The sequence below is a fragment of the Thamnophis elegans genome, chromosome 2 (genome assembly GCF_009769535.1).
Source record: "Thamnophis elegans isolate rThaEle1 chromosome 2, rThaEle1.pri, whole genome shotgun sequence".
NCBI lineage: Eukaryota > Metazoa > Chordata > Lepidosauria > Squamata > Colubridae > Thamnophis > Thamnophis elegans.
In genome coordinates, this window is record NC_045542.1 from 968980 (window position 1) to 994201 (window position 25222).

The 25222-nt window shown below is 43.7% G+C and overlaps 1 protein-coding gene across 2 annotated transcripts in view; it reads left to right on the top strand.

The window, feature by feature from the left end:
* The first annotated feature begins 23203 nt into the window (after positions 1 to 23203).
* Positions 23204 to 25222, top strand: part of LDLR (low density lipoprotein receptor) — a 33798-nt gene continuing 31779 nt past the window's right edge. Inside the window, exon 1 of one of the 2 annotated variants that reach the window (XM_032209030.1) lies at positions 23204 to 23421. In XM_032209030.1, coding sequence (XP_032064921.1) covers positions 23346 to 23421 — 76 coding nt within the window. In that variant the 5' untranslated portion in view covers positions 23204 to 23345. The remainder of the gene's footprint in view (positions 23422 to 25222) is intronic. The other variant, XM_032209029.1, reaches the window with a different exon arrangement.

The window sequence follows — 25222 nt, forward strand, 5'->3', positions numbered from 1 at the left end:
GCGATGTCTATGATTGTGACCTTATTTTTCTCAACCAGTGTGATGTCTGGTGTATTATGCGCCAGTATTTTGTCCGTTTGTATAAGAAAATCCCACAATAATAATAATAATAATAATAATAATAATAATAATAATAATGATGATGATGAGGAAAATTTTGAAATCTAAATTGAATGGTGGAAATACAATCAAGGCCATAAATACCTGGGCAATACCAGTTATAAGATACACAGCTGGCATAGTTAACTGGACACAAGCTGATTTGGACCTTTTGGACCGAAAAACCAGGAAACTAATGACAATGCACTACAGTTTACATCCACGTGGTGATACTGATAGACTGTACCTGCCCCGAAAATCAGGTGGCAGAGGATTATTACAAGTGAAGCAAACAGTTGAAGAAGAAAAACATGCACTGGCTGATTATTTAAAAGAAAGTCAAGAACATCTATTAATCGAAGTAAAGAACAAAAATCTACTGAAGGCCCAACAGACGAAACAAGAATACAGAAAAGATGTGATAAAATCAAGAATGGAGAGTTGGCAGAACAAAGCACTGCATGGCCAATTTCTGGAAAAAATAAAAGATAAAGTGGACAGTGAACAAACTTGGTTATGGTTAACAACAGGTACATTAAAGAAAGAAACAGAGTCACTAATCCTGGCTGCGCAAGAACAAGCTATCCGCACAAATGCCATTAAGGCCAAAATCGAAAAATCCTCTGATGATGCCAAATGCAGACTTTGCAAAGAAGCTGATGAAACTGTTGATCACATACTCAGCTGCTGTAAAAAAATCGCGCAGACTGATTATAAATTGCGGCACAATTCAGTAGCACAAATGATCCATTGGAATTTGTGCAAAAATTATAATATTAAAACAGCAACAAACTGGTGGGAACATCAGCCTGAAAAAGTCACCGAAAATCAGATGGTCAAGATCTTGTGGGATTTCCGTATACAAACCGACAAAATACTGGCGCATAATACACCAGACATCACACTGGTTGAGAAAAATAAGGTCACAATCATAGACATCGCAATACCAGGTGATAGCAGGGTCGCCGAGAAGGAACATGAAAAAATCGCAAGATACCAGGACTTAAAAATCGAAATTCAACGACTATGGCACAAACCAGCAGTGGTAATTCCAGTGGTAATTGGCACACTGGGTGCTATTCCAAAAGCACTGGAATTACATTTAAAACAGTTAAAAATTGACAAAATCACCATCAGTCAAATGCAAAAAGCCGCACTGCTTGGATCTGCACACATATTAAGAAAATACGTTACGACGTCCTAGGCCCCTGGGTGGGGCCCGACTAGTAACCAATGCCAAATCCGGTGAAACAACTGGCCGCTGTGATACAATTGTATAATAATGATGATGATGATGTTAATCTTTGGTGAGAGTCACAGCCTTTGGGGCTGGTTGGTAGCTCAACAGCTCGAGTCCTAACCAAAGACCTAGGAACTGTTAAGGTAATGTTAGAGGATATAAGCTGTTCCAAGTAGGGCAGTTTTTTGTAGAATCAGAATGTTCAAGTCTGATAAATTTAAAATTTCCAAATAGCGAGGTAGCCCTTTGAGTATTGCTCCAAGGGCTCCAAATACAATTGGAACAACACACAATTTCTTTTTCCAGTTGCTCAACTTCAATTTGCAAGTCCCAGTACTTTGTGATTTTTTTCTTGCTGTTTATCTTCAATTCGTGCATCTCCAGGTATTGCAATGTCAATGAACCATACTTTTCTCTTTTCAACTATTGTTATGTCAGGTGTGTTGTGGGCCAAGTGCCTGTCAGTCTGAATTCTGAAGTCCCACAAGATCTTGACTTTCTCATTCTCTAAAACCTTCTCAACCTGATGGTCCCAGTGGTTTTTGCTGTACTCAAATCCAAACTTTTGGCACAATTTCCAGTGAATGATCTTAGCAATGCGGTCATGGCATTGTAGGTAGTCAGTTTGTGAAATTTTGCTGCACCCACTGATCAAGTGGTCGACTGTCTCGTCTTTCTCATTACAGAGGCGACATTTGCTGTTGGTGGTAACATGTTGAATTTTTGCCTTCATGCAGTTTGTGGCTAAGGCTTGTTCTTGAGCTGCCAAAATAAAGCCTTCTGTTTCTTTTTTCAGTGCTCCTGATCTTAACCAGTTCCAAGTTAGCTTTGGGTCAGCTTTGCCTTCAATACTTTTCAAGTATTGGACATGCATAGCTTTGTTTTTCCAATTTTCACCTCGCTTCTCAATTACTTCTTTCTTATATTCAGCTTTTGACTTAGTTGTCTTTTAAAAGACCTCCTTTATTTACTTCCTTAATCATTGGTTCGTCACTTTTCTGGATGTAATCATTCAAGCTGTGTTTTTCTTTTTCCACAGTCTGTTTTACTTGTAGGAGTCCTCGACCACCCTCTGCTCTTGGTAGATATAATCGGTCAACATCACTTTTAGGGTGCAAAGCATGATTCATTGTCATAAGCTTCCTTGTTTTTCTGTCCAAATTGTCCAACTCCATCTGGGTCCAGTCAATTATTCCTGCAGAGTATCGGATCACAGGTATAGCCCAGGTATTTATGGCTTTTATGATGTTTCCTCCACTCAATTTGGACTTTAATATCTTGCGAATTCATCGAATGTACTTGGCTGAAGTTAATTCCTTGACTTTATTATGCATTAAGTCATAGGCCTCTAAAATCCCCAAGTACTTGTAGCCTTCTTCTGGTTTTACTGCCTTTATCATTTCTTCATTCTCAAGTTCTATTCCATCATTCTTGGGGAAACACGGTATATATGTTGTTAACTATATCTCTTATCATTTCTGTTCTACAGGAAGCAAGTTATTTCTTTCCAAGTATCCATCATTTATTATCTTTCAAGTCCAAATGTTGTCTTCCATCCAATAGCTAGTGATAGAACTCCCAAAAAGCACCTGTATAAACAATTTGTGCTCTTCCTACTATCACTGTCAGTAAACAAACTGAAAGAACCTTGAATCTCAAGTGATCAAAGAGAAAGAAGAAAAACAATGTATCCAGCGTCCAGCCTCTAAGGGGCAGTGTAACTGATTTTCCTCCTGTTGTTATAACCCTCTTTATAATCCTTCTTATTATTTTCTTTATATTCCAAGCTGAAGAAAGAAAAAAAACCCCTTAAATGGAGATAAAAAACAATCCAATCAATCCAATCAAACATTATAAAAAAGAAGGAAAATTTTAATCCATAGGTGTAAGCAAAAATGAAAAAAGAAGAAGAAAAATTAATCCTTTCAGTTTAAAAAATAGGGAGCCTTTGCAAAAATTCCATCCATGAAAAAAACAATTAGAAAAAGGATAACATACTAAGTTTAATGTAAATCAATTTCACCGCTTACAGTCTTCTATCTTCAATTTTAATTTAACTTAAAAAAAATTTTTTGGGGAGTTGTCTCTTTTTCTAATAATAAAATTTTCTCACCAATTCGACACGCTTTCTCTTTTCGCTTTCTTCTCATTCCAGAGCTGTCCCAACTTCAGCAGCTTCATTAGCTGCATTTCTGTTGCTGGAAAAAAAGGCTATTCCTGGATCTTTCAGGGACTTCGCGGTGTCCCTGAGATCAGCAGGAGGTGCCCTTCTCAATCACCATCTCTGCGGGATGGTTTAGGTCCAAATGGACCATCCACCAGCAGAAATATCTACTGCGATCTCGGAGCACCAAGATCGCACATCGTGCCATCGTGATGTCAGCCCCTTTTCTCCCAGGATAGGACAGGTTTCTGTGGGGTAGGCCTGAGGGAGAGAAGGGGATGGGATAGGACAGGTTTCTATGGGGCAAGACTGAGGGAGAGAAGGGAATAGGAGAGGAGAGGATTCCATGGGCAAGACTGAGGGAAAGAAGGTGATAGGATAGAGCAGCTTTCTGTGGGATAAGCCTGAGGGAGAGAAGGAGGATAGGTTAGGACAGGTTTCTGTAGGGCAGACCTGAGGGAGAGAAGGGAATAGGATAGGATAGGCTTCTGTGGGGCAGGCCTGAGGGACAGAAGGGCATAGGATAGGAGACATTTCTATGCGACAAGGCTGAGGGGAAAAAGAGGAAAGGATAGGGGAAGTTTCTGTGGGAATTTTTCAAGCTGTATCAATTTATCAAGCCCAATGACATAGTTTCATAACAGATATTCAGCTTGTATACACACACACACACACACACAGACAGACACACACAGACACACAAATATTTCCTGGAGCAGATTGTATTTCTTACTGAATGGGGGAAAAAGGATTTTTCTGACCTAAGTTATAGCTAAAACCACCGGCCCAGGCATCTGTATATACTTACTTAACTCCATTCCACACTACTTTGGTGCTTGATTGATTGCTTGATTGATTGCTGATAGTTTTTCCCACTGGTGATTGACAAACACAGTTGGGACACCTGCCTTTAAATAGCCTTAAGTGATCTTGCATTGAAGCTGAAAGGATAAGCATCACTTGCAACGACATAAATAAAGCAGATTGAAATTCAGATTTTGGACAGCATAATAAGCTTGCTTACTTTCAGCTGACACAAACCCTGGAGGCACGTGGTCCACATTTACACTGTGACTCCCACCCAGATAAGCAGCAGATCATGGCAGAGATATCCTTGGCATGTGCACATCTCATCCCTGTTCTCTACCTCTAGCAGTGGGAATAGCTGCACCAACGTTACATTCAGCATTCTTTACAACAAGTTTAAGATGAGAAAACCCAGATTAAAGTGAATCACAATACTGTACAATATTCACAGGCTATTAAAAAAACGAGGAAAAGGTTTCCCATGTCCAGTCATCCAGAAACAGATGAGCACTAGGGTGCAAATGCTCATCTCTGTTTCGTGGCCAAGGGAGCCAGCATTGTCCAAAGACATTTCTGTGGTCATGTGGCCAATATGATTGTATGCCGTTGCACACAGATCCTTCCCACCAGAGTGGTGGAACCTATTTTCCCACTCACATTTACATGCTTTCGAACTGCTAGGTGGACGAGCACTGGGGCAAGAATGAGAGCTCACCCTTTCATATGGCACTCAGGTCTCGAACCCTGGCTGTCTGTTTCCCAACTGAGCAGCTCAATGCCTTTGACCACTGAGACACTGAAGGACTCCACACAGATTGGGTGGTTTCCACTTTAACGTAGCCTTGGCTGAGTCTTGTAGCTAAAGGTCATTTAGAGCGTAAGAGAACTCAGCATATTAGTCAAGGCCACAAAAAAGCAGGGTGATTTTGCAGGACTGCAAAGAAAACAGGCTTGGCTTTTTATCTGCGAATTGAAAAAAGAAGCAATTCCCCTTTTTCAGTGTTGTATCTTCTGTGAATTGAAAAAAGAATGAAGATTCTTGTGATATTTTAAGTGCTGACAGATGCTTGGTGCCAGAATCTGTGGGGCTGCTTTCTTCTACGAACGTTGAAATGAAATTGAAACAAAGCAAAGAAAAATAAAAATGAAGACCAGGGTACCAAGGCCTTCACTTGTAGTTCTATAGGCTTGTTACAATAATGTTACAGAATCGGGAGAGCCTGAAAACAGTATGGAGTTTTTTTTTAATTGCTGGAGATCTATGGAGTTAGTCTATCTACTCTACTTAATGCAACAAAGCAATTGAATACTTAAATATTGCAAGCTGATAGTCTTTTAATAAGCAAACCAGGTAGATCTCTCTCTCACTTTACTTCATAGGATCTGATGGTGGTTTTCAATTTTTTTAAAATATGGGTTCTGTGGGCGTGGCTTATTTTGTGGGCGTGGCTTGGCAGTCATGTGACCAGGTGGGAGTGGCTTTGCATCCATGTGACTGGGTGGGAGTGGCTTGATGGTCCTGTGACTGGATAGGCGTGGCCAATTTAGCTGTCCATTTTGCCAATTTAGCAGTCCGTTAAACGATACACAGCAGCCCTCTTTTCTTTCCCTTCCTTTTTAATACTGAAGTTTTTGCTGTAGGTTGGCAAAAACCTAAGGGTGAGGTTGACAAAGCCTGAGATTTCTGGGAATTTGTTTTAGAGGCACTAAAATAACAAAGATGATATAAGGTCTCCTGCTGGAGCAGGGAGTTGGACTAGATGACCTCTGAGGTCCCTTCCAACCCTGGATTGCTGTGCTGTTTCGAAGCATCCTCTCAGGCTGCATCTAGTGCCAAGTTTGTGGCCCTTCTTTCCTCTCCTTTTTATCTCTCCCTCCCTCCCTCCCTCCCTCCCTCCCTCTATCCATCCATCCATATCTCATTATTCCCTTTCCTTTTTCTCCCTTCCCTCCCTCCCTCTCCCACCTTCTTTCCTCCCTCCCTCCTCGTGAAGAACCTCAGGTGGTCTTTGGTGGGGGGAAGACAAGCCAGGTGTTCTGAGAACATGTCCATTGGTCATCTGACATTCTTAGAGCTCCACTCTTGATTAGCTTAGCCTGAGTCTAAATGTAGCAGCTAGCAGAGGTCTTAAAACGTGGCAACTTGTGGACTTCAACTCCAAGAATTCTCCGGCCAGCAAAGCTGAATTCTGGGAGTTGAAGTCCACAAGTCTTAAAGTTCCCAAGTTTGAAGACCTCTCTGCTCCATGCATTTGCTGGGGAAGGCCTCATTTTTAATAGCTCAGTCAACGGGAGGGCAATTTCAGCGAAAGTAAGAATGAACTGCCTGTAGAAATTGGCAAATCCAAGGAAGCTTTGTAGTTGTCTGCAAGTACTTGGAGGTTTCCAGTCTAACACCACTTTCACTTTTCCTGGATCCATTTCTATCCCCTCGTTGGAGATACGATAACCCAGGTAATCTAGCAAGGTCTTGTGGAAATTTCTTGTAGAATTTTTTTCAGGACTTGCTGTACCAGCTTCACATGTTCTTCTAGAGTCTCAGAGAAGATCAAGATGTCATCGAGATAAACGAGTACTCCGCGGTACAGGTGCTCATGTAGCACCTCATTTATGTACTGCATAAAGACTGTGGGTGCTTCTTGTAGCCCAAAAGGCATGACTTTGTATTGAAAGCTGCCAAGGGGGGTGTTAAAAGTGGTCTTCCACTCATCTCCTTCTCTGATTCGTATGCGGTAATACGCCTCTCTCAAGTCCAGCTTGGTGAAGATCTTGCCTTTAGCCAAGTGGTTCAACATATCTTTCATGAGGGGAAGAGGATAGGTGTTCTTTTCACATACCACATTCAAGGCTCGCAGATCAACATAGAGACAAATACCTCCATCTTTCTTTTCTCTGAATAACACTGGAGCAGCTACTTTCGACTTCGCTAGTTCAATAAAGCCCCATTTCAAATTGGTGTCAATGTACTTCTTCAATTCAACCAACGACTGGGAGTCATGGAGTACATTTTTGGAGATAGTGAAGAAGCCACCAGAAAATAAGGATAAAATATATTGGCAGAGAACACATGGAAGCATGTAACCAAAAAACTGTGAGGATCAGGAGGCACTCAGGGCTCAATCATAGTTCATAAGTTGAGGAGTCTTTATGGATGATCTCCAAGGTCTCTGTTGTGGCCCACTAGCGGTCAGCAAAGCTGGCAGCAGAGTTGGACAGTGAGAATTGAATTTGAATTTTTGAATTTAATAAAATTTATATGCCGCCCAATCCCGTAGGACTCCAGGTGGCTTACAAATACAGAAATAAAATAAAACAAAAATATAGGAAAAAAGAAAAGATAGATTTAAAAGCAGCACACCATACACTCAATCCTAGATGGGGCTGAGGTCAACAGACCCAGGCCTGCCGGAACAGCCAGGTTTTAGTGGCTTTTCGGAAGGCCAAGAGAGTGGGAAGGGTCCGGATCTCTGCGGGTCCAAAGGTTGGGAAGGAGCATGAGCAGTCCTGGAGGCTGGGGAAGGCTCGGACGAGGGCTCTGCATCATAGGCAGAGACGGAGCCAAGGCCGCCTGGCAGTGATCAGGTGCCTACGGAACTAGACAGAAGTGAGGCAGAGGAACAGCTGGAGCCTGTTCCCAGTGTGCGCATGCGCAGAGCTGCCAGAAGAAAAGAACAACTCAGAAATCAGGATAGACTGGGGAGTAAAGTCACAGGTGGAAGGTGATTGGTCCCTCCCATAGGTAAGTAAGTAAGTAAGTAAGTAAGTAAGTAAGTAAGTAAGTAAGTAAAGTAAAATCTTTATTATGGTCAAAGACCAGCAATACACATTAGTTTTTACACTATATTAAAAAATACTAACATTAAAATATAATTAAAAAGTATTGACATTAAAAGTGGATAATAACATAATGGTCCAGAGATTGTTAGAAGTATGTCCAGATAATTGGTACAAGATGGTGCTATACTTCTGTAGCCAATTTTTTCCCTATGGACATTGCAGCAGCACAGAACTTTGCCCCTGCATACGTGGTAACCGGGTTAGTGTCCTGGAGGAGGAAGCCTAGATAAAAATGGTCTGCCCTCCCTGGCAATCTCTCTAATAAGGGGAGAATATGTGCAGACCTACAAGCTCTGTATAGCTCGCAGTGTAATAGAACATGTGAATTATCTTCCACTTCTCCTTTACCACATATACAAACCCGTTCTGCAATAGGTGTTCTCTTATACCTGCCCTGGAGGAGTGCTGAAGGGAGAATGTTAAATCTGGCTCTGAAGAAAGCTACTTTTTGTTTTGGGAAGATCAGGTCATTTAAATATCTTGCCGATTCCCACACACCCTGTTTAATTCTGTCCCTACTGTGGATAGGCAACCTATTTAGTTCTTCTTGGAACTCCATGTCCCTCATTCCATTAATTACTACTTGCTTTGCTTGATCAAAGCCTAGGGACATTAAGAATAATGGTGAGAGCCCATAAGAGCCCAGCTTGTGATCAATTGCTCGTTTCCAGGGGGAGGGGAAATTGTCAGTCAACGCTAGTGGGGACAGTCCCTCTGGAAAGAAATGCATTTTAAGCCAATAAATGATCATCATCTTCCAGGCTCTTACCTGAATTTGAGGCATGCCTGTCTCAATTCTTAACTGGGCATTTGGAGTTCCATTGGGTGCAGCTAAGATGGCTCGCAGGAATTTAGTTTGTATGTTTTCTAGCAAGTCTGTCTTTGCAAGGATTCCTGTTTGTGCCCCGTAAAGAATTTGTGCCAATGTTTTGGCCTCAAAAGGTTTTAACGCAGCAGGTACTAACTGACCTCCACCTGTATAAAAGAAATGTTTGATTGCATTTGAGGACTTAATGGCTACTTGCAATGTGTGATCCAGGTGTGCCTTCCATGTCCCTAGCGAGTGGAAAACCACACCAAGGTATCTAAATGTTCTAACCTGTTCCAAACTATATCCTTCTATTTGCCAGGAGTATTGGCATGGTCTTTCAGCAAAAACTAAATTTTTTGATTTATCGAAGTTAAGGACCAGCTTGTTTCGCCTGCAATAGCCGAGTGTTGCCCTAATTGCTCTCTTCAGTCCTATGGGGGTTTGTGAAATGATAGCAGCGTCATCAGCATATAAGAGAATTGGCACTTTGCATTGTGTTAGGTTAGGAGGATGGAAATCCGGGTTCTGTAAAAGCTCAATCAGGGGATTAATATAGAAGTTGAAGAGGGAGGGGGACAGGACGCAACCCTGCCGTACCCCTTTTTGTACCCTTACTGAGCCGGTTAAACTCCCTTGGGGATTACACCTCACTTTCAGGGTAGAATTGGCATACAATTTTTGTATGAGGAAGAGGAGGCATTTATCGATCGTGGTGCATTTTAACTTCTCCCAGAGGGTGATCCTAGATATTGAATCGAAGGCCTGTTTAAAATCCAGGAAGGCCACAAAAAGAGAGGATTTTTTTTATGTGTTTATTTTTGTACTAAATGGTGGAGTACCAAGATATGGTCCACCGTGGATCTTCCTTCTCTAAAACCGGCTTGTTTGTGTTTGATTATCCCCCCTGAAATTAGCCAATCTTGAAGTTTATAATTTAGGTGTTTGGCATACAGTTTACTAATAATGCTTAGAAGACTAATGGGTCTGTAGTTGCCTGGGTCATTTCTATTCCCTTTTTTTTAATAAATTGGTATGATAATTGCTACTCCCCAATCTCTAGGCATATGGCCTGTATTGCCTATAACTGTAAACAGTGATGCTAAAAGTGGAGCCCACCAACTGGCGTTCTTTTTAATTATTTCTGGCAGGACATTATCAGCTCCGGGTGCCTCATTAGCCTTTAGGGCTCCAATCAACTGGGATATCTCTTCCGGTGTAACAGGGGGCCAGTAAGGAGTTTGGTCCAAACTAGCTTGGCTCTCCTTGGTTACATAGTCAGGATCTGAATAAAGCTCCCTAAAATACTCCTCCCAGGCCTGAATCGGAACCTGATTTGTTGGGAGTAGGGGAGGTTTTCCCAGTCCCCTGATGATGTACCAAAAAAGGGATGTATTTTTTGTCCTGACTGCCGTAATTATTCTATGCCAAGACTCCTTCAGAGCCGCACTTTTCTTTTCTTTTAGAAGGTTCTTATATTGTGCTTTCAGCTGCTTTAAGTAGTAAGTGTGCTCCTCAAAGGGGGCACTTTTACTTTTCTTGTATTCCACATTATATATCCTTCTTAGTTGAACGCAATCTCTATCGAACCATTTTTTGTTTTTTGAAACCAGCATTTTGGGGTGAGCTAGTGATCTGTTACTGAGAACCGAATTCAATTTTAAAATTAAGGATTCAAACCCCTGTAGTTAAGATCCCCCACAGTTATTTCTTAGTAGAGATGTACGTAGCTCTATGGTTTCAGGGGCTAACATCCATTTGGTAACTCCCTTAGCCTTTTTCTCATTCTATTTAATTTTTACCTGGGTATTTCGAGTCTCTAACCTGGGTAGGTAGGCTGTGCCTGCCCCTTAGAGAATTCTGGTGCAATGTGAGAGTAAGGAGTATTGTATTATGATCACTTTCCAGTCGCGAGTCTACCTCTATCTTCTGTAAGAGCTTCAGGAGGTCATATGATATTATCCAGTAATCAACTGTGGATTTTCTTCCTGCTCCCCGATAAGTATATTCTGCTGGAAAGTCGCCCCATGGGGACCCGCTAAGGATACAAAGATCCAAACGTTCAGTCATTTGTCTTACACATAAGCCTGCCCAATTAGCTTTAGGGTCTTTAAATTGTCTGGCATGCAAAGATTCACCTGTTACATTTTCATCATAATGAATCTTAAACTGCTTATATAATGCTTGATCATTTGAACCCATTATAGAGTTTAAGCCTCCCCCCTCCTATAATTATTGCAGCTTTGGGGAATTTAGCTGAACAGCCAAGGATAAAATCTTCTATGCTGTCCCAAATCTTGTTAATCACATTATTCTTATTAAGTGGAGGAATATAGATATTAAAAAGCAAAATCTCCACCTGTTTAAATAAGAGTAATGTAGTTACAACCCATGGCTGGAAAGGTGGCAGTGGTACACATTTAAAATGCAAGGATGTGTTAACTAATGTCACAATTCCCCCTTTAGCTCTCCCCCCCACACCTTGTTTGGGACAGCCGGGATTGAGTTAACCCAATAGCCATCTAACTGAATCTCTGTGGAGGCCCAGGTTCCCTGCAAGAAGAGGATGTCAAATTGTGATATATAGTCAATAAAGAGTTGGTCTTTTGATGGGACGGACCAACCTGCTATATTCCAGGTTATAAGGGAAAGTGGGTCAACTTTTGGAGCTCATCAGGAAACTTGATTTATACAAAGGGAAGTTGTCTGGTTTCTCTTCAGATCGTATAAATCTTTCCCTCCCATAGGAGCAAAAGGGGAGTGGGCTTTCGCAGGAAACAATTTGGTTGGTTGGCCGTTAAATCCATTTCAGGAGTGTGAAGATCTGTCCGTGAATCTCAGAGACTCTGTGCCTGGTCTTTCCTTGCACAGCACCTCAATTGGGGAATATTTACATGGCAGCTTTCCAAGATAGATAAGGCATGTAGTCCTAAATATTCCTTTGAAAGACTTGAATAATGGTTATGATGAACTGCATTGTTATTAAATCCTGGAATTATCCCTGTTGTAGTAAACATGCAATTATGTATTATTAAACTGGTTCAGCCACAACTGGACAATGATATTGCATTATGTTTTTGCTGATTGTTCCATGATACTACAACCACAGAGAAAATTGGATAGAACAAGAATAACAGAGAACAAGCAGGAGTTAATCTGTAGCCGAAGTTTTCTCCTATCCCAGACAGCCTGAAGCTTGTACTGTGTCTCACTGCCATAAATTAATAAAAATGTATTCCTCTTGCAAAATGAAAGTTGAAATGCTGTCATGAAAATCAACAGAAGCCAATGCTGACTTCCCTCCTCACTCCTCCTTTTGCAGAGCCACAGTTGAGGTCAGGATTTTAACCGAGCAATCTTAGCCAATTTTGGAAACACTTATTTTATCCTCTTTTATGGAGAATGGAGAATGTAGTGGAAATTAGCCAACGAAGAAGGATTGTGCAAACACTGAACAAAACAAAAGCTAAACCAAAAACAGGAAGCCTAAGTTGCTTCCACTTGTCCCAGAACCTCCTTCTGATATCCTGCAAATCAAAAGGAGGTTGCTACCGGTTTGGACCGGTTTGGCCAAACCGGTAATGGTTTGGCGGCTTGGGTTGCTGGAACTGGCAGCTCTGATCTAATGGGAGCGTTTCTGAAGGATACAGCCTCGTGGTGGCTAAGGAATTAGTACAATTCAGAGACACTCAACCAGTAACGAAGAACAATACCTGCTGTGTTTAGAACATGAGCCCTTCTAGCAGGGAGAGAAGCCAGAACTTCTAGCTATTTTCACAGATCAATTAGAAACGTACAAGACTGGAGGTGATGTAGTTGCAGGCTGTTGTTGTTTCACTCTATTTGAATTACAAATATGGTTCGAACAATCCTTGCTTCATTCCTGCAATCCAACATGTAAAAAAATGAAATTAATATTTTTCCAGCCAATTATTCCTTGGGCAAAGAAGAGATTAGGATAATTGTTCCCTCCCGCTAAACTTCTAGCTGTTCTCACAGATCAATAAATTATGTGATAAAATCAGTTCTCAATACCTTGTGCCCAGCTTCACTGAGAAAATGATGTTCCTTGTTTAGAACATCTTTCCCTCTCAGCATCCCATAAATTAAACTGGTATACTATGTTGAAACCATTATCCTTACTTTATGGTGCAACCTATCCTCAGTCAAGAAAAGTCATTAATTTTGAGCATCAGAATAAAAATTGGATCATGCACCATCCACTTCTTAAGTGAACGAGTCATATATTTCACCACACAGCATGTGATGCCCATGTAGATTGACATGTGAAAGCTTCCTCAGGAGCTCTTTCCTACCAAGAGGAGAGGCCGGAAGGCAAAACAGTCATAACGGCTGACTTTGAAGCTTGATTCCATGGCTTGCTGCTCTCAAGCTGCTTGGCTGTGTGCCCCATGTGTTGCATTGCTGCATGCATCTAGTACCAAACTCTGGGCGGCCCAAAACCAGTAGATAAAAGAACAATTGTGCACTATAACAACTATTAAAACCTGCTGTTAAATTAATTGTTCATATAGTTAAACTTCCATTATTTCATTTTATTCCCATTTTTGTTGGGAATGGCTTGCCAGCCTGGGTCGCCGGAACCAACAGTAACCCAGGCCTGCCACACCTCCGAACTGGCTCCCCGGTTGGTGTGGCATGGGTTTTTTTTTTTGTTCATTTTTTAATGTTCTGCGGATGCACAAATTTATTTATGGGCAACTGCGCACACACATGGAGCACATGTGCAAAATTGCGCATAGCAATAGCAATAGCAGTAGACTTATATACCGCTTCATAGGGCTTTCAGCCCTCTCTAAGCGGTTTACAGAGAGTCAGCATATCGCCCCCAACAACAATCCGGGTCCTCATTTCACCCACCTCGGAAGGATGGAAGGCTGAGTCAACCCTGAGCCGGTGAGATTTGAACCGCTGAACTGCTGATCTAGCAGTAGCCTGCAGTGCTGCATTTAACCACTGCGCCACCTTGGCATGCATCGAACCGGCAGTAATGCCGGCAGCAACCCACCCCTGATGTTCCTTGACTTTTCTTACTACACCTTGAAGATAATTTACATTTACGTCTATTAATAAGAAGTAACTGAATAATCATATAGCAGTGGAGGAAGCTCAGTTCCAACAGAACATGCTGAGAACACCGTGAGCTAATTAGGGACCTTCCCACTTAAGCAGTAATGCAAAGCAAGTAATTCAATCAATGCGTGTCTTATCCTGAGCTATTCCAATTGCCAGTCCGGGAGTTATAGCTACCTGGCTGTACATTTATTATTATTATCGTTATACTTTAGTCATTAAACATGAAACTCAGTCAACTGAACATGTAAAGATGTGTCACAAATATCCTTGACTGGTGCTAATGGTTGATACGGGTTTCTGCCAGCGTCCTAGGTATCAACCAAGGGCCTTCTTAAAATATATATGATGTTCCTAGTAGCACTTCTACGAGGAAGGACAAGATGTTTAAAGACACAGAGGATGTATAGGGACCCTTGGCTCTTTCCCATGGAGCAACAAGAAAGACATGGAGGGTGAGTTGAACTGGGAGTAACCATTCCCCATATGTGCTCTTTCATTTTTGCAGGATGTATGGCGATATAGATCAGAAATTTTGCTTTCCTCTTCGATTATTCCCAAAAAGACGACATGTGACAGACCAGTGTTCTTACCTCACTGAAATCCCAGTAGAAACAAAGATTATTTGCACTTTTTTCATATAAGAATTGGAGGGCAATTTACAATACGTGAAGTCAATACCAAACAAATAACTTTATCATGACATTTGAGTTTCATTCCTTTGTGGGAGAAAAATGAAATAGTTGATCCTCAGATCTACTTTTGTTGAGAATTGAGAAGACTCCTCATATTTCACCTGCTTCTCTGCTTTTTCTTTCTGCCAGATGTCACATTGTGTGTACTTATTTTAGTTAAATAATGAGTCTCATAATCAGTCTCTTGGAATTTGTATTAATAAGTGTTTCTCAACAATATAAAGTTAACAAATAAACAAAAATAAAATATTTCTATGACCCTCTACAGTACAGTACAAAAAAAAAAAACCACAATGTGATCTAATGGTTGTGGCACCAGGTTGGAAACCACAAAATTGTGAGTTCTAGGCCCACCTTAGGCATGGAGGTTGATTGGGTGATTTGGGGCCAGTCAAGCTCTCTCACTTCACAAAGTGACTCTTAGGTGACAAGCCAGTCAGTCAATCCCTGATGCCACCAATGAGTGAACACTTGATTGATTAAAAAAAGAAGAAGACGAAGACATGCCCTTGTAGGGAAAAAAAAATGTACATGGTACAGAAGGACTGGTGTTGTAATATAGTTGCAGAGTCACGCTGAACCACACAGGAGAAAACAAACTCCTAGAATGCCATAACATCCTGATAATGCATAACATAACATTCTGAGATGTGCCCTACCAATGACGCCCAGGATTTGATCATATATAGACTGAGCAGTAGATTAGAAATTGTACTTTTACAGGCTGTTTTTACCCACATGCTATTGCTCCTCCTGCCTTTGTCCTATCTCAATAAAAGGGGCTACCAGACCCCCAATCTGGGTCGTCGCTCCATCCCGAGAAAGGTCGTGTCCTGTCTTTTCTCCACATTGGCCTCATGGGCGAACCACGGGAACGTTACAGACTGGGAGTGATACAAGACATATTTAAGAATCCTGTTTGCAACTACTTCTCTTATTCCTTAGGTTCTACCCACCAGAGACATGGCTTCTCATCAGTGAGTAACATTGCTATTTTGGGTGGGAAAACCTTGTCACTTTCACTATACAATCCGAAGTGCTAAAGCAGTGTTTCTCAACCTTGGCAACTTGAAGATGTCTGGACTTCAACTCCCAGAATTCCCCAGCCAGCATTCGCTTCAAGTTGCCAAGGTTGAGAAACACTGTGCTAAAGGCTTATTTTGCAAGACTTCAGGGGATGGTTCTCTGCATTTACCATTCTGTTCCTTGGGAATTGGAATAGCCCCTTTCTGGTCTATCCACTATGTTAAACTAATTGATTTTACCCCAGCTTTAACTTCTGTTTAATAAATGACCTGCAGGGTTTTTTTTATAACTATTTTATAATAACCCATGCTATTTCAAGCTCCACATTAAAATAAATAAAAATAAGAGGAAGCATTGCTCAAGAAAGAGCAAACTACATGTAATTAAAACATGCCTTGAGACTGAATGATTTTCAGACTTTTTACATTGGAGTCACATTAGTGGAACTGTATTTCCACATCACTCACAACACACTTTCTATGGCTACCTTGGGCCCAGCTGACGCATTAAATAGGGCAAACTATTCAAGGACCAAGAGTAAGTAAACAAACTTGCTCCCCAAGGCTCTCTGTGATGCTGGGATCAGTCAGAACCCTTGGTTAGCCTTCACATGGAAAAGTCAACCTTGTGATGGAAGGACGTAAGCAACAGGCAATAACTTTCTCTTGCTCTTGGCTTATCTTATGGTAAAATTGCTGCTACAATTTCTACTACAATTTTAGAAAACTCCACTTATTTTGGTAATACTGAATATGAAGGCATTGTTGCTGATTCAAAGGTTCACCTATATTTCACCTGCGCACATCTAGTCACTATGTTTTAGAGCCGAGGTGGCACAGTGGTTAGGGTGCAGTACTGCAGGCCACTTCAGCTGACTGCTAGTTCTGCAGCTCGGCGGTTCAAATCTCACCGGCTCAGGGTTGACTCAGCCTTCCACCCTTCCGAGGTGGGTAAAATGAGGACCCAGATTGTGGGGGAAATATGCCGACTCTGTAAACCGCTTAGAGAGGGCTAAAAGCCGTATGAGGCGGTATATAAGTCTAACTGCTATGTTACAAAGCTTTTTGTTCATATAAAATGTTAATATGGAGAGATGTTTGTGATGTTCCCATGGTTCGTCCATGAGGCCAATGTGGAGAAAAGACAGGACACGACCTTTCTCGGGATGGAGCAACGACCCAGATTGGGGGTCTGAGAGCCCCTTTTATTGAGATAGGACAAAGGCAGGAGGAACAATAGCATGTGAGTAAAACCAGCCTGTAAAAGTCCAATTTCTAATCTACTGCTCAGGAAAGTTCTGTCTATATATGGTCAAATCCTGGACGTCATTGGTAGGGCACATCTCAGGATGTTATGTTATGAACTATCAGGATGTTATGGAGTTTTAGGAGTTTATTTTCTCCTGTGTGGTTCAGCGTGGCTCTGCATGCCCCGTTATCCAGGGAAAGGCTGATGACTTCAGATATGGGAGACATGGAAAAAATAACAGCGAGAGGAGACAAGACCTTGTAAAGTGAGAAACAGAGACAAAAGTTGTGAATCAATAGAAGGAGAGAGATAAGACTCATACAAAGAGGTTCTCAGGATGTTACGTTATGAACTATCAGGATGTTATGGAGTTTTAGGAGTTTGTTTTCTCCTGTGTGGTTCAGCGTGGCTCTGCATGCCCCGTTATCCATTGGGCCATGGGTGACCGCTATGCCTACACAAGGAACTATATTGCAACAGATGTTGATAAGGGAATCTTGCGCAGGGACATTTGTTCATTTTGGTAAGCTACACAATGCTGTGTTGTTTTTGGAGCAGGCTTGTGGCAGCCTGTGGGCCGGATGCATCATGTGCAGGCTACCCCCACCCCGGCTTTGCAAAGGCAAAAAACATTGTGATGACTCATGTGACTCCCCTGGTTTAGAGTGTCTGTGACCTAAACATTTGACCCAATAAATCGCCTCCTCTCATGAGTGAACCTTTTCACTAGAATTTGCTTCACACAACCCATGAAGCTATATGTTGGTTTCATTGAATTGCTCAGTTGGAAGAGGGGCAGTGAGTTCAATGTCCTATTCAGCAGAGAAGTTGAAATAAAAGCATCCTCACTTTAAAGCAGTGTTTCTCAACCTTGGCAACTTGAAGATGTCCGGACTTCAAGTCCCAGAATTCCCCAGCCAGCAAATGCTGGCTGGGGAATTCTGGGACTTGAAGTCCGGACATCTTCAAGTTGCCAAGGTTGAGAAACACTGCTTTAAACAGACAAAGGGGAGCCCACTACCTCTTTAGGCAATGGTTTCACTATCAACCTGCTCTAATAATTAAGCAGGTTCTTCTAGAACTTGAGTCTGTTTGGATATTGGCTTTATGATCAGTTGTGTGAATCCAACCATTGTAGTCCTTTCAACTGTGCTTTGTGGTTCAATGTTTTGCAACAGATATTTCTACCTACGCAAGAGGAAGAGGAGGTTCTGTTGGCAATGATTGCTGGAAACCCCAGACAAGTTTTCTGCTACATTTCTAGGTGAAGAAGTATTAACAATATCTTGAAGTTCCCATCTGTGCTCTGGGGGGCGGGGGCAATGTTTGCAAATTCCCTGTTTTGTTGCAGTTTTCCCTTTTAGGATCAGGGCCCTTTTTACAGTATATACCATCCTACTACCAAGGAGTGCTTTATGTGACACCAAAGAAAGAAAGCTTGCTTGTGTTCCATCTTTGCAGACCATTATTTAATTCAATTTTTTCATGTGCCCAACTCCAACTGTGCTTATAAACTGTTATTAAACAATAACTTTTAATGTGGCTAAAGGAGAAGGGTCTTAAATATGTAGTCAAAGTCATATTGCCTGCTGCAATTTCGGGTTAATGTGTCTTTTTGCTGGAAGAGTTCTTTGGGCCTCTTAGAAACCCCCCACAATTCTTCATTGGTGTGCAAGGAAAAATATTCCTAGGTGCAGTGAACTTGTGCTGTAAAGTGAAAAAAAGGAATGCTGAAACAATCTTTACTGGTACTAGACAGACCCCTCTGATACAAAGCACTGAGAATGAATATTACGTATTGTGAGATTTCATCAGAACTTCGTGACTTTAAAATTGTATTTCATTTTTGGTCATAATATATTAAGTAACACGTTAAACATTTCTGAGAAGGAAATACGTATGGTGGATCTACGTTAGAGGAAACAAATGCCTGATTGTGAAACTTATTGTTGCATTATTTTTTCATCAAATGAGAAAAGAGTTAGTCTCTCAAATCAAGTATTTGAATGTTGGTCCAATCATAATTATCTTCAAAAATATAACAGTGTCTCTTTTTCAGATAATTTAAAAAATAGTGTCAGAGCAGAGTGGCCGCAGACTTTTGCCTTAATATTTTGCAAATGTGACACTGACTTTTAAGGGCAGTCCTACTTTCTCTCTCTCTCTCCCTTTTTCATGTTTAAATCTCTGCCAAATCTTACACTAAGCAAGAGGTTTCCATATTTTGGCCTATCAGTAGCACTGGCATTCTAAGAGCATGTTGTAATCACTTTCACAAAATGGTTGTCATAGACTAGAAGCAGCAGAGTCCATTGCAACCATCCACAATTTTATAAAATTAAGCAGTCCTGGGAATTTAGTGAGTGCCAGGCATCCCCACATGTCGGATTGAGATTTTTGCCATAGGTGATTGATTCTAAGCAGTACACACAGCTGCTACCGATGCAGTGGTGCGTTGCGGATTCCGTTCCAACCGGTATGGTTGGAACGGGTTTGCTGGCATCCATGTGGACGTGCACAGCACGTGCATGCATCTTGGTGCTTTTGCGAGCCTCTGCAACCCTCCAGCTGCTCAGCGGAGCATTGAGCAGGCACTGTATGTGCTGTGTGCGGAAGCGCTGAAGACATAAAAGGACGGTAAGAAACGAGAGCGGAGGGGGGCGTGTGCCCTCCAGAGCACCGTACCGGAACGGTATCTGGTACTCCGGGCTGGCTCCGGTATGCTCCGGTATGCCTCCGGGCGTACCACCTGCAACCCACCACTGTACCAATGTTACATTTTTTGTGAAATGAAAAAAGGTGCTTCAGACATTACATATTGTCAGAACTGCCATCCTGAGCTTTAAGCCTTGGTTTGCTGAATGCCAGCCTGCCCTAGATTGTGAGGGGAGGAAGCTGCTGGGAAGAAGGAAACGGAAAATACTCATCGTGCCTTCTTGAGACATCAGCACATCATTCCAAAGCCAGAGGGGAATGCAACTGCTCGCATCTAGCCTGCCAATGCAGGGAATGTTACCAAAACAATTCCTTCGAATGTGACTGGACAACAGAGAGATAATAGGGTGGAAGAATGGGAAAGGGAAAGTTAATTGGGTTCCGGCAGGCCTGGGGCTGTTGACCCCAAAATACGGTCCAGCCCCACTTGGAATGGAGTGCATGGTGTGCTTTTAAATCTATCTTTTCTTTTTTTTCTATGCCTTTTGATTTATTTGTATTGTGAGCCGCCCGGAGCCCTACCGGATTGGGCGGCATACAAGTGTTATTAAACTTTAAACCTTCACGAGCAACCATTTAGTTCTGGTTTGATTTACTGCAATTTATTTGACTTCCAATAAAACCATTCCTTTTGCAACAAATGAAGTGAAGGGTCGTTTCTGTTTAGGAGTCGAAGCTGAGGCAGGTCTGACACATATTTTGGTATGTGGAAAAAAGCAATGGCAACATTTGCGGTTCCAGCTAAGACTTGTTTGGAGTTTATCTGAGTTTGTAATACAATTTGCTGTAAATTCCCTCTAGATTTCTGTTTTAACTGCTCATAGTGTGACCTCAATGAAGGATTTAATTAGTTGCCAGTGTCAATCATATTTTAATTACTGTATAGCACAATCATAAATGGAGTCTTCGTTTATTATCTGTCCTGGCACTAAGACAAAGTAAATCTTTGTATTGCAGGTTGAGTTGCCACTCCATGATATTCTTTGAACAGACTGGCACTTCCTCATATCAATACCTCATGCTTAACTTTATTACACTCATCTGGTTGGTAAGGCAAATGAAGAAATGGAGCTTGTCCTTCAAAGCAACTTATCCTTTCAGCAGGATTAGAGGGTTAGAGAGTTAGGATTAAGAGCTGAGGCGGACAACTGAGAAGAAGGAAGGGGAGGCTTGATAGGGTGGTGTTGGTGTTGGAGAGAGGTTCTGGGTCCTCACCAAGAGATACCTCCCACCAGACTAAGTATCTGGTTCATATATAATCATTGCAGCTAAAGAATAATGCTGCCAACGGAAAAACAACTTCAGGAGGTAAAGATATTTCTGAAGAGTAAAGACCTGGTTTAATAGCTGCGCTGGCTACCTGTCGATCTCCGGATGCGCTTCAAGGTGCTATTAGTCACCCATAAAGCCCTGCATGGTAGTGGATCTGGATACTTGAGAGACCGCCTTCTGCCAATTACCTCCCTGCGACCAATAAGATCCCATAGACTAGGCCTCCTCCGTATCCCATCGGCCAGCCAGTGCCGGCTGGCAACTACAAGGAGGAGGGCCTTCTCAGTAGTAGCCCCGACCCTTTGGAACGAGCTCCCCGTAGAGATTCGCACCCTCGCCACCGTCCAGGCCTTCCGCACAGCCCTCAAGAACTGGCTAGCCCGTCAGGCCTGGGGACAAGGATAGTTGCCCCTCCCGAATGATGAATGTATGTTGCTTATTACTTTTATTATATGTGTCTATGTCACTGTCTGTACTTCCCCTCCCTGATTTTATGTGAGCCGCCCTGAGTCCCCTCAGGGAAAAGGGCGGCCTACAAATGTTAATAAAATCTCTAAAAAAAAAAATCTCTAATATGAGAACAAGCTTGTTTACCTTATTTAGTACAGAACAATACAAATCTGGATGGGCCTCTAAGCTGAACAATGTCTGCTATTTTATTTTTGTTTATGAACGCTGTGCTGAACATATTAACAGCCTCTAGATCAAGGTTTCTCATCCTTGACAACTTTGAGATGCGTGGATTTCAATTCCCAGAATTCCCCAGCAGCCTCAAAGTTGCTAAGATTGAGAAACTCTTGGTATTCTATGTTCCACTACTAAAATGAACAGAAGAGTTCCAAACTTGGAAAAGATATTAAAGTGGTAGCAGTTCTGGGAAGATATCTGTATAGCACCTTTTGATAAAGAAGCTCAAGATGGCATAGATAACATTCCGTCCTCCCATTTTTTGAGGCCTTCCAGATTCTTGTTGAATAACATATGATGCAGTCTAATGTTAATATAATGAAGTAATGTTAAGATAGTTTTGCAATTATCAGATGATAGTTAAATGAACGTCTGAAATTTATTTTTGATTTATTCCTTTTTTAACCCCTTTATGAAAATGAATATAGATAGGTGGTTGGATCTTTTAACAGCTAATGTTTTTTCTGGGTTTTCCAAGATAAAACTTTGATTTGGGCTTATAAAACTCAAAAAGGGATTAATATTATACGTAGAACTGACTTTATTTCCCCTACATTGAGAACTCTATACTGCAAACCTGATTTGTGAAGGTGAGCAGGGGATACACTTTGATTCCCACGCAGGGCAGTGCCCATCCTGGGTAATCTCTCTCCCAGAGCCTCTAAACCAGTGTTTCTCAACCTTGGCGACTTTAAGTCCTGTGGACCTCAACTCCCAGAATCCCCCAGCCAGCTGTGATTCTGGGAGTTGAAGTCCACAGGACTTAAAGTTGTCAAGGTTGAGAAACACTGTTGTAAGCGTTCTCTACCTGGTCTGTAATGGAATTCCAAGTTAATGAACACCTATTGGCTTAGGCCAGTGTTTCTCAACCTTGGCCCACCTGAAGATGTGTGGACTTCAACTCCCAGAATCCCCCAGCCAGCTGTGATTCTGGGAGTTGAAGTCCACGCATCTTCAGGTGGGCCAAGGTTGAGAAACACTGGCTTAGGCTCCAGTTAGTTGCATGTAACTCTTGAAAATAACCATTTCAACTGTGCACAGAGACAGGTGGCCTGGGTACTATTCTGGGTAAAAGGGAGTGAAATAGTACAGCATTGGACGATTGCAAGCAGCTCAGCCCTGGACGAAGGGCGGGGGCCCCACCCACCGGCCTCGCCAGGGCCCGCGGTTCGCTTGCGCATCGCTTTGCGGTTCCCTTTGGAGGACGGGGCGGGGGGGGGGGGCGGCAGGAGCAAGTCCTTTGCACGGGAAGACCAGAACTTTTCCTCGGAAAGTGGCAACGGGCGCCTGGGATGCTTTGGGGCTCTTCGGTTTTGCTTTATGAAGTCAACGGGCAACGCGCCCGCCCTGCCGCGAATCCCGCCGACGCCGCTGATGTCAAGCCGGGAGCATCCCAAAGCGGGGCGGGCGGGCGGGGTTAGGGACGCGGACGTCACATCGGGCGTTTGTCGCCCCGCCCCCTCGCCATAATGTGGGGAGGTTTGAAAATCACCCCACTGGAAGCCCCGCCCCCTGCCCGCTCGCCTTGAGGAGGGGCGCCAGGGACTCGGGCAGAGGAGCCGCGTGTGCCGGGCAACGGGAGCGCCTGGCACCTGTCCGCGTCCCGCGTCCCTGTGTCGGAGTCCTCGGGGCGAGCGGAGGAAGGAAGGAGCCATGAGCCCCGCTGCGTTGGGAACCGCTTGCGTCGCCTTGATGCTCTTGGGCATCCTCAGCCGAGTCTCCGCGAACGGTAAGAGGAGAGTCCTGGGGCTCCCGCTGGCTTCCCAAACGTCGGGAGGCAGAGCGAAGGAGCGAGACGCGGGCGTGTCGCGGGCAGTGAAGGCAAAGCGTGGGGAGGGGGGGGGAGAATTGGGGTCGGGGGTCGGAGAAGCCGAACCTCTCCACGCCCAGCGGGAAACCGGCGAGCTCTGCCCCCCCCCCGCCCTTCTCTCCCTCCTTCCCTTCCAACCTGGTGCCCGAGTCCCGACGGGGGCTTCCAGCCCGCCTTTCCTGGAGAAAGCTTCGGGGAGGGTCCCCCTTCCCCTTTACGCGCGGCTTGGAGGGCTGAGTTGGAGCGCGCGTCCCTCGGCCACGGACTCCCTTCCGGGGCTCCTGGCTAACTTGGCTGGGATTCCTTCCCGGCGCCTGGTAGGAAACGAAGGGACCGGATTCCCCCTTTGGAGGGGACGCTTCTCTCCTTTCAGCGCACGGCGTTGGAGTTCGCCTTCCCCAGAAAGTGGCCCCCAGCCCGTTGCCCTTTGGATTCTGGCTCCTTCTTCGGCCCCCCAGCCCCCCGCTGGCTGCCGGCGTCCTGTGGCTTCTCATTCAAGGCTGCCGGGCGCTCCGCTTCTCCCGCTGGTTACTCCGCCCTCCCACTGGAACGGGAGACCTCCTCCCGCCGCCGGCTTCTCTCGGGCCAGTAGTTAAGCGGGTCCCTTCGAGGCATCGCGCCTCAACCTTCCCCGGAGAGGCCGCGGGGCGCTTCCTTGACCGGCAGATTGGAATTAGGAGTGGCTTCCCTTGGCCATCCGGTTAAACGATAAGGCTCCTCCGGAGTAACCTCGAAGGACCAGGGAAAGATCCACGGCGGATTGGGTAGCTCTTCCTTCAAAAGGCAAAGAGGGCATTTTAACGCACTCAACAAGCACGTTGCTTGTCACCATACAGATCCCCTGAGGAGCCTTGGCGCTTTCAGCCTTCAAGCCTAGGAGGGTTTCCAGAATCTCTGGCCATTGAGGGCTTTGGGTGGAGCTCCGGCGTTGAGGCGTGGCAGGCCGGAATTCTTTCTCAGGAGATGACTGGCAACCGGGACGTGGGTAGGGCAGGCTGGGAGTAAGCTGCGCTGCTAAGAGCTGGTGGCAGGACAGGTGTGTCAGTTTCCTTCCCTGAGTTGCAAACAACCTGGCAGACCCACCAGGGGAGAAGAAAGGTATCAGTCCTGGCGTTTTACTTCCTTAGAAGGTATACCTTCTGTGTATAGTCCTGAAATGCAACTTTTGGAACCAGGGGTTCCGGTGTTTTAATCTATGACAAACTGTTCTCATAGATTAAAGAGCCGAGGTGGCACAGTGCTTAGAGTGCAGCACTGCAGGCTACTTCAGCTGACTGCAGTTCAGCGGTTCTAATCTCACCGGCTCAAGGTTGACTCAGCCTTCCATCCTTCCGAGGTGGGTGAAATGAGGACCCAGACTGTGGGGGTGATATGCTGACTCTGTATACCGCTTCATAGGGCTTTCAGCCCTCTCTAAGCGGTTTACAGAGAGTCAGCATATTGCCCCCAACAATCCGGGTCCTCATTTTACCCACCTCGGAAGGATGGAAGACTGAGTCAACCCTGAGCCGGTGAGATTTGAACCGCTGACCTGCTGATCTAGCAGTAGCCTGCAGCGCTGCATTTAACCACTGCGCCACCTTGGCTCTGTAAACCGCTTAGAGAGGGCTGAAAGCCCTATGAAGCGGTATATAAGTCTAACTGCTATTGCTATTGTTCACATTTACTAAATATTGCTGCTTTGAAATTGCAGCTATTTAAGGGAAGAGTTGAGCATGCT